Source organism: Schistocerca gregaria, chromosome 1 (assembly GCF_023897955.1).
Source record: "Schistocerca gregaria isolate iqSchGreg1 chromosome 1, iqSchGreg1.2, whole genome shotgun sequence".
NCBI classification, from domain to species: domain Eukaryota; kingdom Metazoa; phylum Arthropoda; class Insecta; order Orthoptera; family Acrididae; genus Schistocerca; species Schistocerca gregaria.
In genome coordinates this window covers 619,078,359-619,095,242 of record NC_064920.1, presented here as the reverse complement: position 1 = coordinate 619,095,242, position 16,884 = coordinate 619,078,359, and the positions used below count along the sequence as shown (strand labels likewise).

Genomic DNA, 16,884 nt, shown 5'->3' with positions numbered 1-16,884 from the left:
AAATCTTTAAATAATTAACCATACCAGCATATGTTTTAGCGTTGCTATTCCTTCTGGATTTATTGTTATACAGATGTTCACCTGAAGATGTGGCTTTTAGTGCCACAAAACTGGTAGTGATCCAACAGTACAGCTGAAGCAGTTATTAAAACCCACAATGACACATTTAACAATTTGTATCACATAACAGCCACAGTCCCCAATCCTGCTATACTTGATAGATTGTGCTATAAACTTTGTTTCTGAGATATTGAAACCTTTGTTGTGAAAACCTTATTTGTTCACCAAAAGCACTCCAGACCATTCTTACTAGTCTTTATTTCTTCAGCTGTCCCTGTAGTTGTCATAAACTCCCCTAAATATAAAATCTCACCCACTGATTCAGTGACTTGATTATTAATGTGTAATATTCTTTGTGTTAATGTGTTAAGTGCCCCTTATTTTAGTGTAAATATAAAAGATTTTCAGGCCAACTTTCAAACTCATTGTATTAAGTTCTTCAATTAGTTTCCAAAGTTTATTTTATCCACAGGCATACAGTATAGTGTTCTCAATGAAAATAAGACTGTTCATCTGTGATGTTTCATCAGCATGCATTCTTTCTTCATCTCAGTTTTAGATCCCTAAACTTCCCCTAGGTTTGTTAAGAATAATTTTGGTGAGACAGAATCCCCTTACCTGATATTTCTTACAGTTCGAAGAATGGAAACTGCAGGTTGGATTTTCAGTAATGTAAGATAGACTGCTACTTACCACAAAGATGACACATTAAGTTTCAGAAAGGTACAATTAAAAGATTCTTACACATAAGCTTTCAGCCACGGCCCTCATCACCAAAAGAGAGAGAAACACACACCATTCATTCACACAAACAAGCACACCTCACACACACATGACTGCCAACTCCAGAATCTCAGAACAGAATTCCTTAAAATTCTAAATTTCTCACTATCTTGTTGGATTGATGTTTATGCTTTTTGTTTGCTGACATGTATCAAATCCATGCCTTGTACTTAAAGGGTTATCAATACAGGTTTTATTGGATATGAGACAGAATGTTCTCAAAATCTGTGAATTCCATGAAATTTGATGTTTTTACTGTTTATAATTTTGTACTATACTTTCAAGTGGTGCATTGTGTTACATCAAATACAACTGACACTCAGAAAATTCAGCTTGTAGTATCATAATAGATCAATGTTGGAGGTAATTGGAAAACTGGGCCACCCAGCTACTGCCACTCTTACACATATCTAACAATAACAGACAGTACTGTGTGTAGCAGTATTGCTTGTAGCAGCCATTACAGTATGTAGAGCATGTAATGTTACGTTGCTCTGTTGGATATGTTTGCTTCAAACTATATGACGAAACAAATCTGGCTCATTGTAAGAGTTAATTGAATGCTGCTGGAGACAATTGATACAAAATTTTATGTAATACATACAAAGATTAAAAATGAACATGCCAGTAAAGAAATTTCATGAAAGATTTAATTATTCTTTATTATGAAACAAGAAGTTGCTATGCGCCATATAGTGGAGGTGCTGAGTCACAGATAGACACAACAAAATGACTGTCACAAAGAAAACTTTTGGCCATTAAGGTCTTCGTCAACAATAGAACACACACACACACACACACACACACACACACACACACACACACACACACACACACAAACAAGGCTTTAATGGCTGAAAGCTTTATTTGTGACAGTCTTTTTGTTGTGCCTATCACTGTATGGTGAGTGGCAACTTTCCTTTTCATAATATTGTTACATTCCATTCTGGTTTTTCCATTGTTTAAATGTTCTCTATTTTTATTGTGATGCTCAGTACATATTGCTCAGCACTGAAAGTGCAGGGCACTGCTTCTCCTAGCAGCACACCTCTACCTGTATAATTCGTGTCAGTGGATGGGACCTATTGTCTCCTCTTCCAGTCCCCCCCCCCCCCCCCCCCCCAACTACACTTCTTTCCTCTAGCAGCAACCAGAAAAAATTCAGTAAATAATAATATTATAGCCCATACAAAAGGTTAACTGAGATTATTAGTGAACTTAAATGGAATGTTGGGATGGTATGCAGTATTGTTCATTGTTCTCGCATTGTTTGCTGAAATATGGACCTCAGTCTTCCCACACTCCATACATGTATGGAATTAAGACATAAAATGTTTCCTGAGCTTGCTTAAAATTCAATGCTTTTTGCGTGAAAGTTTTGTTCTTCACAGAGAGGAGGCTGGTAGGTGTATCATTGTTTTTGTATGTTCTGTCTCCTTCCTGGTGAAATAGAAAAGGAATGTATTATTCCAGTTTTCGAGCTTGTCTCTACTCAAGTGGAATTCTGTGAAGTCCCATTTATATCACTTTGTCTTCCATCTTTAATCAGTTTTGTTGTAAGATTTTCATCTTCATGTGCCTTTGCTTTTACATTTCTTCAGTGACTTTGATGCATCATCTCATCTTTGTTACATACTCCAAATTAGACTTTCAAAAGGAGTTACAGAAAATCAGTCCCATCATTTTCAGTTGTGGGTACAGTTCATACTTTTCTAATAACACTCTGCACTAAAACAAGAAAATGAAAAATTGTATTTGTGTGCGCTGGCCACTGCAAACCACACAGAAGCATAAAAAAATGTTGCACCCTTTGATTCTTGCAAACATGTTGAAACACTGCAAGTGCAGACCCTTGTTTTATATGAATAAACACGTAGTTTAGTGGCAAATCAAGTAACAGCATGAGAAATTCTATTTAGGTCAATAATGGCTAATCATAGCTATTCGAGTGTCAAACCAGAGGGAGACTGGGGACTGCAGAAACCTGATTCACTATTTACTGAATGTGACCTAATGGAAACCACCCATGTAATATATGAATCATATGCTTCATATAACTATCTAAGAAAGATGTAAATATTAAAAATCAATAAAAAGACAAAATAGAAGACTAGCATAGTTTCAAAGAACCATCAGTTTTCGAGTCTCCTCCTTTAGGGAAAGTTTCATCAGTAATTTCGTTTATGCATATATGAAAAAAAGTATGTTATTAAATGATAAGATCAGATTTATGTATTAAAATATAGCCTCTTGTTTTAGACCTATTTGAGATTAACTTTACATTTGTAAATGTCATAAGTGATGTATTACTTTGTACGTCTGTTGCATGGTTATTTTATGTGTTATTGCAACTGGTAGTAGTCACTGAAAGATAACATACAAAGGAGGATTGGAAAGTAATGCACAATAATTATTTTCTCCCCTGGTATTGCAGATAGAATGTTGAAATTTCATGACGATGTAGTGTGAAGTTTGTGCCAAGGAGAGCTCTAGCAAGATAGGTCATAACTATGACACAAGAATATATATATTTGTTACGCCACATTAGTTTAGGAGGAGAAGGCACTTGCACCTTACAGTATATAAACATGGATAATATTTCTATCACTACGAAGAATGGAGTAGTTGCACAACTTATTCTGCACAGACCTTCAGGGTTTTGTGGACGCGTACTGTATTTTACACTTACTATTGCGAATGTTAGTGCACATGGTAATGGTTTGGTTACTGTGGCTCTAGTACGTGTTGCTAAAGTGGAGAGTGTATCAGGGCTGGAGACTTTTAACAGCCGAGAAGGTATTGCTTGTCATACATTTAAGGTATGTGAGGTGTATAACAGAGGTCATGATATATATTACTATATGTCTATAATGCCGTTGGTTTTCAGGACAAGGAATTCTCATAAAGTAAATGAATCAGAGTATGTGTCTGTGGGTTAAAGGTGCACTAAATTGTGCAAAGATTAAAGTTGTTGGTGATGTCATGCATTATTATAGAAACTGAAATAAAGCACCTGTCCTTTTCTTATGTGACCTTGAGAAAACATTAAATAAATATTACTCAACAGAAAAAAAAACCTATTGGGTCATGGTAAATGACCCATCACAAGTCATCCAGATACTGATTCACTAATGAACACTGACACCTCAGAGGGGTGGGTGGTGTCTTAGACCACCTTGATATTTTACACACACACACACACACACACACACACACACACACACACACACACACACACACTCACAGGTGGTGGCAAGGGGAGGGGGTATGGGGGCTATATCGCCCCCCCCCCCCCACCCCCCAATAGGGTATCATATTACACTGGATAAAATGACAGAAATCAGCAAATATATTTCTCCGAAAGAGTCAATTATTTTATAATAATTATGTAGCAATATACGTTGCAGTGTATTTTAACAAAAGAATAAGAGGGGCAAATAGCTTACTGTGTGAACCAATAAATATCATTTAACTTAAAATGGGTACTTTATTGTTTATTAATACACATTTTTTACCCTGAACTCCAAAACTACTTTAAGCAACACCAAAATTTACCAATTTGTTGGTGGCAGGCCCCAATTCTCCATTTCTTAAGCGATATTCCACTCCACCAACCCCCCCCCCCTCCAGTTACCCCTTCCCCCTCCCCCTCCCCCTCCCCCTTGACCAACTTCTAGGCATGTTACTATCATCAACTTGTGGTGGACAGTGAGGTGTAGTTTGATATTTGTGGGCCAAAGGTCTCTGGGGCTGTACATTCTTCCAAGAGGTTACGTGAACCAGAGTGATTTGCCATGCTCTGGGTGTCTGGTAACAGCTGCAACCCCACAGAATGTCAGAGCCACTGAGGCAGCTGTTTTGAATGACCAGTCTGTGCAGCTGCGAACCTTTCCAGAGCAGTTAAACATTTATTGTGGTATAGTGTATGATATTATTCATGAGATGTTGATATTTTTCCAAGTTAATACTCACTTTGTGACTATGAACTTGACAGGCAACCATGAGGCCAGTGAATGATGACATGTTATGTGACAGAAAGGCATAGCTTTCTGAAAGGGCTCATCACTGGTGATGAAGTGTGGGCTTACCACTTCACACCTGAAACCAAGAAATGGGAACATGCTGGTTCCCAAGTACAAAAAAAAGTCTGTGAAGAATGTGCCTGTGGCTGTGTTCTGGGATATGCATGGTGTGTTATTGGCATACTTTGCTGAACAGGGACCACAGTGAATGCTGCAGCCTACATTAAAACTTTGGTTAAGCTGCGTTGCACCTTTCATGACAAATACCACAACATTAATGCTGATGATGTCAAAGCTCTTCAAGACCATGCTTACCTCTGAGTTGCTGCTTCTGTCTGTGAGAAAATAATCAAATGGAAGGTGCTTCAGCATTCACCAAACAGTCCGGAAATTGCATCATCAGACTTTCATCAATTTGGTCCCATGAAAAAAATTCCTTGCTGGCCAATGCTTTGCGCCAGATGCAGAAATGAAATCAGCAATCCACAGATAACTTAACTCCATCCAAACGTACTACTATGAACAGGGCACATTGAAACTGGTACCACAATGGGAGAAGTGTGTTGAGAACTTTGGTGACTATCTAGCAAAGTAGGTAAAAGATGTAAGTTCATTTGTGATACTTCTGTTTTGTTTCCTGTTAAGCTTTTAGGTGTGTGTTACTTTCTGTTCTTCCTTGGCACATATCTGAATACCAGTTTGTAAATAAATAGAATTGTAACTTCCTGGCAGATTAAAACTGTGTGCAGCTGAGACTCAAACTGGGGACCTTTGCCTTTTGCGGGCAAGTGCTCTACGGACTGAGCTACCCAAGCACGACTCACAACCCATCCTCACAGGTTCAGTTCTACCAGTACCTCGTCTTCTACCTTTCAAACTGCAGAAGAGCGTCTGTGAAGTTTGGAAGGTAGGAGACAAGGTACTGGCAGAATTGAAGTTGTGAGGATGGGTTGTGAGTCGTGCTTGGGTAGCTCAGCACACAGTTTTAATCTGCCAGGAAGTTTCATATCGGCGCACACACCACTGCAGTGTGTCTGGATAAATAAAATTGATGTGTAACTTCAGTTTTGTTTATTTTATTATAATTATAATTATCATATCACATGGTGCCAAGTACTGATGGAGAATCGTGTAATAATATCTGAGAAGCGGCTTTGCAAATATTTGGAGCAGTCATTGTAACACAATGCTAGTGTAAGCAGTGCACCTATAGGCACAATGTTTCTTGCCTCAACCCACTTGAATAAAGCCCTTACTCCTTACAGTTTTCATTCCATTTATTAAATCGGCGATAATTTGAAAGAAGCGTTCTGTAATTTAGAGACATGATATTTAAAAAATATATATATAATTTACTTTAAAATCATTTTGTACAGATTTGTGTAATTCTCTGTGACAGTTTTCAATAAACTTACTTTTTTTTTCTTTCAGTTTGCTGCCAACTATGCTCGTGACAAACTGATTCAAAATTTGTACAACAAAGTCATTGAACTCAAAAGATTGAAGGCAGAAGGTAAATACAGAGAATGTGAAAATGTCACAACACAAGCAGAGAAGCCACAAGAATCAAATAAAACGGGGGGGTCACCAGCAGTAGACAGAAAGAAAAGTTTCAGGAAAGCAGCTTCACAAACAGATGATTGTGTAAAAAAGCGTGCTGGAGGCATTCCTGGGGTAACGGATCCCGAGCTGCTGCAGCGACTCGGTTCTCTCAGTACAAGAACGATAACAAGAGAGGCACGACCCTCAACTGCTCCTCCACCTCCTACGAACCCTCCAATTCGATACCTGGATGCCTCAGGTACAATTGATTATGGACGACTTCTTACAGATGAAGTACTTGCTGCTGATCATCTGTTAGTTGAAGCTGCAAAAAAGAGTCTGGATGTTGCAGGTAACTTTTACAAATTTCTTAGGTTGATAAGTAGTACTGATCTACTTAGCACAGTAAGATACTGTTCTTATCATGCTTTTGGTATAGGTAGCATAATCTGTGAATAATGTCATTTCAAACAGACTATTTTCTACTGCATTTCTTTGTCTCCTGTTGCAGTGATTTAAATTATGAAAATATAGTTGTAAGGAGGTTCATAGTCATATCATAAACTTGAATTACTATTTCTCGAACTTCGAGAAGCTCAGCCAAGCAAATAGATGCTGCAGAGAGGTGAGCATTGGAAGGGATTAAGTGCTGCCCTTCTCATAATGTGTTGGTTCTACACATCTGGATTGACCTTTGTACCGAGCACATATGAATGTAGAAGTTACACACACTGTACTTTGCGAGGGTGTCTATGCCCAGGAGCAAGAAAGGGGAGAGGGGGCTGCACATCCCCCTCCCTGCAGTCTGAAGGAAAGGAAAAACTATAGTTTCTATAGTTTAGTCTGTGTTTTTATTTCATGAAAAGATTTAAAAGTTGGTATTATGCAGGTTGTTAATAGGGTCAGAATCTAATTTTTTATGGCTACTTACCAAGTCACCATTTGTCTTCCAAAATATTCTGTACCCCCCTAGTCTAGTGCCCCCCCCCCCCCCCCCCAGACTATCATAAGGACACCCCTGCACCACTGGTGTGCTTTGTGTTGTAAATCTCTTCCTTGAGGAGTTTCAAGAAAAGCCCATGTTGGGCCTGGAATTGTTTCATCACTCGTTTTGAAACAAAGTATCTGTAAGTACTACATACAAAACTGGTATTGATAGTTCTGGAAGGTTGACAACGGCTGGACAAAAAACATGATTGGCCAAAGCCAACTACCTCCAGTTCAGAATTATGGAGACCAATAATGAAGAAAAGTATGTGTACAGTCTGTGTGAAAGGCAGACATCATATATATGTTATCTGCACCAATCAATCAGATTAAAACTACATTATTGGATGACATAATTAATAATGCCACTATGAGACGATGTGTTGTGTTTGATGCAAATTAGTTCTTATAAATACTGGAAGTCTAGGTGCTAACAGAAAACACTGAAGCTAATATTGTTATAGGTACCGAAAGCTTGCTAAAGCCCGAAATATGTTCAGCTGGAATTTTCACAAATGACCTAATGGTGTTCAGAAAGAATAGATTAAATACAATTGGAGGCAGTGTATTTGTTGCTGTTAGGTCATTTACCATGTGAAATTAAAGTCCATAATTCCTGTGGGTTAGTATGGGTAATGGTTATATTGACAACTGGAATAAATTTATAATAGCTCATGTGATTCAGTTGCTTAACAGTTCAAATAGGTACCCCCACTTGTATAATTACAGTTGGTGGTGGCCAAAATACGTGTTCCAAGCTGGTGTCAAGTATAAAACATCATCAGAAATTGTACTAAATGCTTTCTCTGAAAATTATTGTGAGCATTTAGTTAAGGAGCCTGCTTGAAGTGTGAATAGTTATGAAAACATACTGACCTCATAGTGACAAATAATCCTGAACAAATAGTGAGCATCATGACAGGTAAAGGGATTAGTGACCACAAGTTTGTTGTAATGAGACTGATCACCACAACATTTAAATCCACCAAAAGTAAATATAAAATATAGCTATTTAAAAAAATCTGATAAAATTTGCTTGACTCCTTCCTAAGAGACAGTCTCCACTTCTCTCAGCTAAGTATGTAGGTGTAGACCATATGTGGCTTGACTTCAAAGAAATAGTGTATTAGGCAGTTGAGAGAATTAAACCGAATACATTAATAAATGATGGTACTGATCACCTATGCTTCACAAAAAAGGACAGAACACTGTTGCAGAAGTAACAAAAAAACATGCTAATTTTAAAAGAACACAAAATCACTAAGATTGGCAAATTTCACTGATGCTTGTGACTTCAGTGGGAGATACTTTTAAAAGCTTCCACAAGGAAAATCTGTCTTGAAATCCATAGAGATTCTGGTCATTTGTAAACTACAAGTCACATTCAATACTTTCACCGCATGATACCAATGACTACTAGATGTAATGACAGTGCCACTGAAGCAGAGTTGTTAAACACAGACCCTCAAGGGATAAGAATTCATTTTCTGGGTTCAGGCTTGGCAAACCTAGGGTTACTGAGCTGAGACTAGTAAGCATTGCCAGTCCTCTGTCAAAGTAAGCTCTGGGCATGCTTTAGCAACAACTATACGGTGCAGTGGTGGAATGAGATGCATGGTTGTTTAGGTGAAACGTTTGTTAGTGGGCAACCATTGGGGAATCTGCTGCACCTTCATTGTATAGGGGTTGCTCAAGCAAACCGGGTTCAGTCCGACTGGACTAATTTTCCTAGTTGTTTGTAGGACCAAGATGGAACCCTCGAAATTTTCTCTCTACCGTCCAGTGAAATGGATGGGTCACTGGTAGGTATCGGCACACAGTCTCTCCAGAGGCCTTGTGTAATGAGTCCTCCAGATTCTGAGTACTTCAGGTTTTAGTAACAGATTGCATGCTGTGGGTCAGAATGTGTTTTTTAGAGTTAAAACAAAAAGAGAGAAGTTTTAGGAAGTCTCCCCTTTCTATATTCAGAAGGGTTAAGAGGGTATAGCAGGTAAATTAAAATCTGTTAAGTGGTCACGCAGTGGGACACAGTTGGTCAAAGCCTCTAGTTCCCAACAAGTGACAAACCTGCAGAAAGTGAAAAGCCTTGAGGAGTATGCCATTGAAACTGAGTTACACACTACCTTGAATTGCAGCAAATGAGTTGTTACTTGCAGAGATCTAGTGAACATTCCCAAAGCAGAATTGGAAGACGCATGGGCCCAAGATATCATGAAGAGGATGGATGGGGATCTGGTAATATCCAACTCCTCCATCTTTATGTTCAGTAGCACAAAACTCCTAGATCATGCCAAGGCAGGTTTGCTTCACTTACACATGAGGCCCTGTGTCCCAAACCCACCACTTTAGGCCGTAAGTGAAAAGCCACTTGTGGCAACTGTAGTAAGGCCACACACGAAGGAGTTGTTCGTTCATCTGCTTTGAAATGTGTGAATTTCTCTGGAGATGACCCTGTGTGGAGTAGGGGCTGCAGTGTATATCTTGAAGAACAGAAGATACAAGAGCTTAAAACTACAAAGTGCATCTTGTATGTTGAGGCGAAAAAGATGTATAAAGTCATGCCCCCCCCCCCCCCCCCCCTCCCCTGTGATAGCTCTCTCATTTATTTCAGCTCTTCAAAAACCTGTTTAGAAAAGCAATGCTGTTACACAAACAGAGGTTGCTAGTGTCAGCAATGGTACCTACCTATGTCAGTGCACTTGTGCTGCTGCAGTTACTTCGAAGAATATCAGATATCAGAAAGGGTGTGGCTGCAAATGTCGCTGAGCTCCCTGCCCCTCCAAAGGTTCAGTCTGATCCACCATCCCGTGGTGCCACTACTACTGCCGCAGTTGTGGCTCCAAAACCTCCCCGGCCAAAAAATAAAAGGCAAAACACCAGTCACTGACTAAGATGGAAAGTAAACAGTCCAACAATATTAACTTCTTTCTACCTGACGTCTCCTATTGTTTGTCTTTCAAGCTGACGGACCTTGTTGTTGGCGGAGAGCATTTATCTCACCAGTACCGAGCCTGCACCTATTGTGGGCTCTACTTGCCAGCAAAAAGCTCTCATACTACAGTGTAACATTAATCGGTTCAGGAGACATGTGGAGGAACTGAAACTCCTAGCACAGGAACACCCCCTGTACTTGAGTTTGCAGGAAATGAATTTTAAAGTGTCTGATGCACTCGTTACTATGGGGCTATATCTCCATCACAAGGATGATCTCACTCGGGGAAGAGCCAAGGGAGGGGGTGCTGCATTTGTCAGTAATTCCCACCTCTCTTCTACTTTCCCCCTGGCTACTGATGTGCAAGCAGTTGCAATTGAAATTCGTATGTGTCAGAGGATCACTGTTTGCTCACTGTATTTACCTTCACGAGATGCAATAAACTCTGAAGCTGTCACAGGTCTTATAGAAAAACTGCTTCCCTCCCCCCCCCCCCCTCCCGTCCCAACCTATTTTTCTGCTTGATGAATTTTTATTGTCTGTAGTGTGTTATTGAGCTCAGACTCAACTCGCCCTGGGGAAGGTTTTGGAGAGCTGTTTTAGGAACTGTGCATTTTCAAAATGTGCAATCCTACTCATTTCTCAGTGGCTACAAGGTCATCCTCGCCTGTACACCTCTCTTGCTGCTTTCCAGCACCTGCAGATTCTGCTGAGTGGAAAGCAACTGACGACTTTCATTTCAGTGACCACTTCCCACTGTTAATTCCCCAACCATATGGAGTATTACTACACAGGAAGTCACCAAAATGGGTGGTCAGTGGAACTAACTGGACATTGCTCAGCCAGCTGGCTGCGAACACTGAGGCAGTGTCCAGTGGATGGGCCACATCATAAGAGTGACCTGTCATGCCGCAGATTTATCCATCCTAAAGTCCTCAGATCATCTGAGGAGGCAATCTGTATCTCGGTGGACCAATGAATGCTTCTCAGCAATCTGGGTCAGGAGTGCGGCACAATGACAGTTTAAATGCTGCCTAACAGTAGACTGTCTTGCATCCTTTAGAGTCACAAGAGCCAAGCTCAACGTGTTATTAAGGAAAGCAATAAAAGTCATGAAAAGCGTTCCTGTACTCTTATCAACCATTCCACTTTTTCTACAATAGTATGGGACGTCATCAGGGGCATTTGAAAAGTCCGTGCAAAAATAAAAACTACTTACTTGTTTAGGATAAACCTTTTTTATTCTTCAACGTAGTCTCCTTTTAGACTTACACACATCATCCAAAGCTGTTCTAATTTATTGATCCCTTCCGAATAATAGGAATTGTCCAAGTCTGCAAAATAGCTATTAGTTGCTGCAATCACCTCCTCGTTTGAATAAAATCTTTGTCCTGCTGGCCTTTTCTTCAAATTTGGGAACAAATAGTAGTCTGAGGGAGGCAAGTCTGGAAAATAGGGAGGATGTGATATGAGTAGGAATCCTATTTCCATTAATTTCATGACCACAGCTGCCAAGGTGTGTGCTGGTGCAGTGTTGTGATGGAAAAGGACTTTTTGAAGTCCAAACGCCAGTGTTTTTCTTGTAACTCGGTTTTCGAATGGTCCAATAACGATGAATAATATGCACCTGCAATAGTTTTACCCTTTTCCAGATAGTTGATGAGGATTCTCTTGCGAATCCCAAGAGACAATCGCCATAACCTTTCCGACCGAAATAATGGTCTTCGCCTTTTTTGGTGTAGATTCTCCCTTGCTAACCCATTGTTTAGATTGTTCTTTGTTTTCAGGAGTATAGTAATGTATCCATGTTTCATCCATAGTGACGAAACGATGCTTAAAGTCCTGCGGATTCTTCCTGAACAGCTGCAAACCATCCTTGCAACACGTCACACGATTCTGTTTTTGATCAGGCGTGAGCAATCGCGGAACCCATCTTGCAGATAGCTTTCCAGTAATACAAAATATAAAGTACCCGTTCATTTGAGATGCCCACAGCATTAGCAATCTCATGCACCTTAACTCTTCTGTCATCCATCACCATATTATGGATTTATCAATGATTTCTGGAGTCGTAACCTCCACAGGGAGGCCAGAACGTTCCACATCACTTGTGCCCTTATGGCCATTCCAAAAATTTTGAAACCACTTATAAACTGTTCTAATCAAAGGTGCAGAGTCACCATAATGTTTACCAAGCTTGTGTTTAATCTCCTGAGTCGTTATGCCTTTCATAAAGTAATGTTTAATCACCACTCGAAATTTGTTTTCGTCCATTTTTTGACAATCACTAGACTTCCTTGATTCACACAAATGCCAAACACAAAGAAATAGACCAATATGGCTGAAATTTGGTGTGCATTATTTCCAAAGGTGCTAAATAACTAAACATGACCTTGATTCGCACCGGTAGTGCGATATCTCGGACTTTATATGGACTTTTCAAATGCCCCTCTTACCAGTAGCAGCAGTGCTGAAAGAAGGTTGTCTCCAAATGATGCCCAGATACATCACTCAGATAACAGCAGAGCATTTGCAACGACTACAACAAATACCAACCAAGAACTGGCATTCTGCTGCTACCATGCGACTGTAGAGAGGATCCAGTTGGACTTCAAATACAACAATTCTGAGTCTTACAACTGCCCTTTATTCACAAGGAATTGCATACGGCACTGCCTCAGTCTCTCGATACTGCAACCGGTCACAATCAAATCCAGCACACTTCAACAACTGCAGGCAGTTTCAAAGGAAATACTCCTTGAATGTTTTAATTTGTTGGCAGAAAGCTCACATTCCCAGCTAGTGGAGAGAGGCCATTTTGATACCTTTCCACAAACCAAGAAAGGACTGAATTTATCACAGTAGTTACTGGAACATCACCTTAATGAGCTGAGTAGGAAAGACCATACAGTGAATGGTTAACCATCATCTCATCTGAATGTTAGAGACCAAGCAACTCCTTCATAGCTCTGTGTGTGTTCAGGAGGTTTCAGTCCACTGCCAACAACCTGACCCTGCTACAGGCAGCTATGTATCAGGCTACATAACCATCAGTATGATCTTCGGCATCAGAAAAGCGTATGACAGTACTTGGAGACACATTATTCTAGAGCAGCTCCACCAATGGGGATTTTATGGCCATATCTCCATCTTCTTATGGTCCTTCCCTTTTTTAGTCCTAAGTTGTTGACATGGTGTCGGATCGTTTTGAGCAGGAGAATGGTGTTCCACAGGGCAGTGTGTTAAGTGTCGCTCTTCTTGTCATAGCCATAAACAGTACCACATCTACGGTGAAGAGCTCTGTTCAGTTCTCTGTATTTGTGAACGATTGTGCAGTTTTTTTGTTCCACCTCCAGTGTTGTCACTACACTTCATCAGTTGCAACTTACAGTGCAGAGGTTAGAGGACTGAGCTTCTAAGATGGGTTTTCAGTTTTCTGAAGAAAAACTTGTATGTGTTCATTGTAATCATTTTTGTCATATTGTTAATTTACCTGATTTGCATATGAGGGACACCATTCTCATTTTATAGACTCAGTGAGGTTTCTAGGCCTTATTTTTGACTCCAAATTGTTGTGATTATCATACCTGAAAGAACTGAAAGCCAGAAGACAGAAGTCACTGAACATCTTGAAGTGTTGTAGCCACAGGTCTTGGGGAGTGGACAGAATGCATCTGCTCCAGTTTTATGGTACTTTTGTGCGATCATGGCTGGACTGGGGCATGGTATTTAGGTATGTGAGGCCCTGTTATCTGAAGATTACTGGAGCTATTCGTCATGAGAGGATTAGACTGCTCACAGGTGCTTACAGGACCAGCCCTGTTTCCACTCTCTGTACTTAAGCTGGGGAAATGCCTTTCACTGTCTGGTGGCAGCTCCTCGTGGTGCATCAGGCATGTAAGTTCCTCGCTGCTCTGAATTCACGTACACACCATACTGTTGCTCGTCCATCTCTAGAACACCATTTCTCCAGTCATACACGAGCTACAAAGTCATTTGGGCTCTGTGTGCAGCACATACTGGAGTCAGTTGATGTGGGAGCAAATACAGTCCAAAACCTACATTTTTAACCACCTGCCACCTTGGTTACTGAAGAGGCCCAGAGTGATTTTAGATACAGTGCAGTGCAGGACAGATTGCACTCTTGCATATGTTTTTAATAGATAGTTTTGTGACATTTTATCTGAGCATCACTACCCAATAGTAGTATTTATGGATGGATCTGTTAGTTGCTCTGTTGTTTTCTCCTGATTGTGTCTTCAAGATCCCATTGCCTCAAGACCTTATTATCTTTGACATGCAATGATATGCAGTCTTGCAGGCTCTGGAGCTGAGGAGAAATGTTTCAGTTTCTAAATTCCTTGTCTGTCCTGATGCTCTGAGTGCTCTTCACTTTCTACAACATTTGTACGAAGCAGATAAAGTAGTCAAGAATGTCCAGGACAACTTCCTTGAACTACAAAACCTGGGGAAGGAAGTGTCTTCTGCTGGGTGCCATGGCACATTGGTACTGCAGGAAATGAAAGGGCAAGTGTAGCAGCCAAGGAGATAAGTCATAATTCTCAGTTAGTTCAGTGTACTAACCTCCTGCATGCTCTCACCTGTTGAGGCACAGAGTCATGCATTGATGGGAAGAAGATTGACCGGAAGTTACAGACAATAAGCGGAGTCTAGTAAAGTCTACAATGCGACCATGGCATACCTCCTTCCAGCCACACAGGTGGAATGAGGCCCTCCTTACTCATCTTTTCATAGGCCATTGCTCTGTGGTGCAAGGTTTCTTTGTCCAGCCAGTTGACCCTCCAGTGTGAGATACTTGTGATGAAAATATCACAGTGTACCACATTTTACTACACTGCATTTTATTTTCAGATTAAAAGGTGGCAGCTCATTTGCTGACAAACTTGCCGTTTATTTTAACAAAGGGGCTGTCCAGTACTTACCTCAGCTCAGTATAGCCAATAGATACACAAAACAGAACAGAAAATTTATGTTCCTAGATTTTGGAACTTTGTTCCTTTGTCAGGGAGGAGAGAGGGGAAAAAGGGGAAGAAGGGAAAGTGGATTCAGTTACTCGCAACCCAGGTTATGAAGCAACAGGGGAAAGGTAAACAGGGAGGGTAGCAAAGATGGAGGCATAGTTTGTTAGTATTTGTTTCACATCTTTATATGAGATTTTCCATTAATCATTTAGATTGCCCTCTATTTTAGCTGACAATCAAAAGAATGTGCTATGATTTCAAATTTTGCGAATTGTTCAACTTGTCCCCTAAAATTTTAGGGCAATGTTTTAAATGTGTTACCGGGATGGCTGGTTCATCCATGTTCTTTGTAAGTTTACTGTGATTATATGTGTATTTTAGTTTCCTATTGTTGTCCTTGGTTTTACTTGATGATTTTAGAACATATGAACACTTTAAAAACCATCTTCCTTTCTGTGAGCTAGTATGATTGTGCAAGTGATCATGGGTGAGAGTGAATGCGATTTTATCTCAGATAGGCTTTTAAATCTTTTCTCACATTTCCAGTGCTTTAACCACATCTGTTTTTACTAAGTTCATAAGGGCACTGATAACCTTACCCCCCCCCCCCCCCCTTACACACACACACACACACACACACACACACACACACACACACACACACACACATTTTTCTGAAATTCCTTCACCAAAGAATATAAAGTGAATATTCCAGAATTAGAATCAAGAACAAGAGCTTACATGACTATCTTAGAAATCGATATCTTTGGTGTAGCGAATCAGCTTAAAGCACTTAATAAGAGTAAGTCTTCTGGTCCAGATTGCATACCAGTTAGCTTTCTTTCTGAGTATACTGATACAACAGCCCCAGACTTAGCAATCATATTTGACCACTCACGCAACAAAAGATCCATAGCAAAAGACTGGAAAGCTGCACAGGTCAAACCAGTATTCAAGAAAGGAGATAGGAGTAATCTTGTGAATTTGGACCCATATAAGTGACATCAATTTTCATTAGGATTTTGGAACATACACTATGTTCGAACACTATGAAATACCTTGAAGGTAATGGTGTATTGATACATAGTCAGCATGGTTTCAGAAAATATATTTCGTGCGAATCATAACTAGCTCTTTATTTGGACGAAGTAATGGGTGCTATCAACAGGGGATCTCAAATTGATTCCATATTTGTAAATTTCCAGAACGTTTTTGACATTGTTCCTCACAAGATACACCTAACCAAATTTGGTGCCTACAGAGTATTGCTTCAGTTGTTTGACTGGATTCATGATTTCCTGTCAGGAAGTCACAGTACATAGTAATTGATGAAAAGCACTGATTAGAACAGAAGTGTTATCGAGTGTTCCCAAGGGAGTGTTACCGATTCAGATGATACTGTCATTTAGCCTCTTGTAAAGTTGTCAGAACATCAAAATCAGTTGCAAAATGACTTGGACATGATACCTCTATGTACAAAAAGTGGCAGTTGTCTCTCTCTGAATAAGGAAAATTTCTTTGGAAATTTGTGGTAAGTTCCTATGGGACCAAACTGCTGAGTGCTTTGCTTCCTAAT

At 40.0% G+C, this 16,884-nt stretch overlaps 1 protein-coding gene across 1 annotated transcript in view; it reads left to right on the top strand.

The window, feature by feature from the left end:
- The window catches only part of LOC126359192 (protein phosphatase 1L), a 67,509-nt gene that overhangs the window by 18,562 nt on the left and 32,063 nt on the right, over positions 1 to 16,884 (top strand). Inside the window, exon 2 of the mRNA XM_050007609.1 lies at positions 6,297 to 6,759. Within this exon, the coding sequence (XP_049863566.1) occupies positions 6,297 to 6,759 (463 nt within the window). The remainder of the gene's footprint in view (positions 1 to 6,296; positions 6,760 to 16,884) is intronic.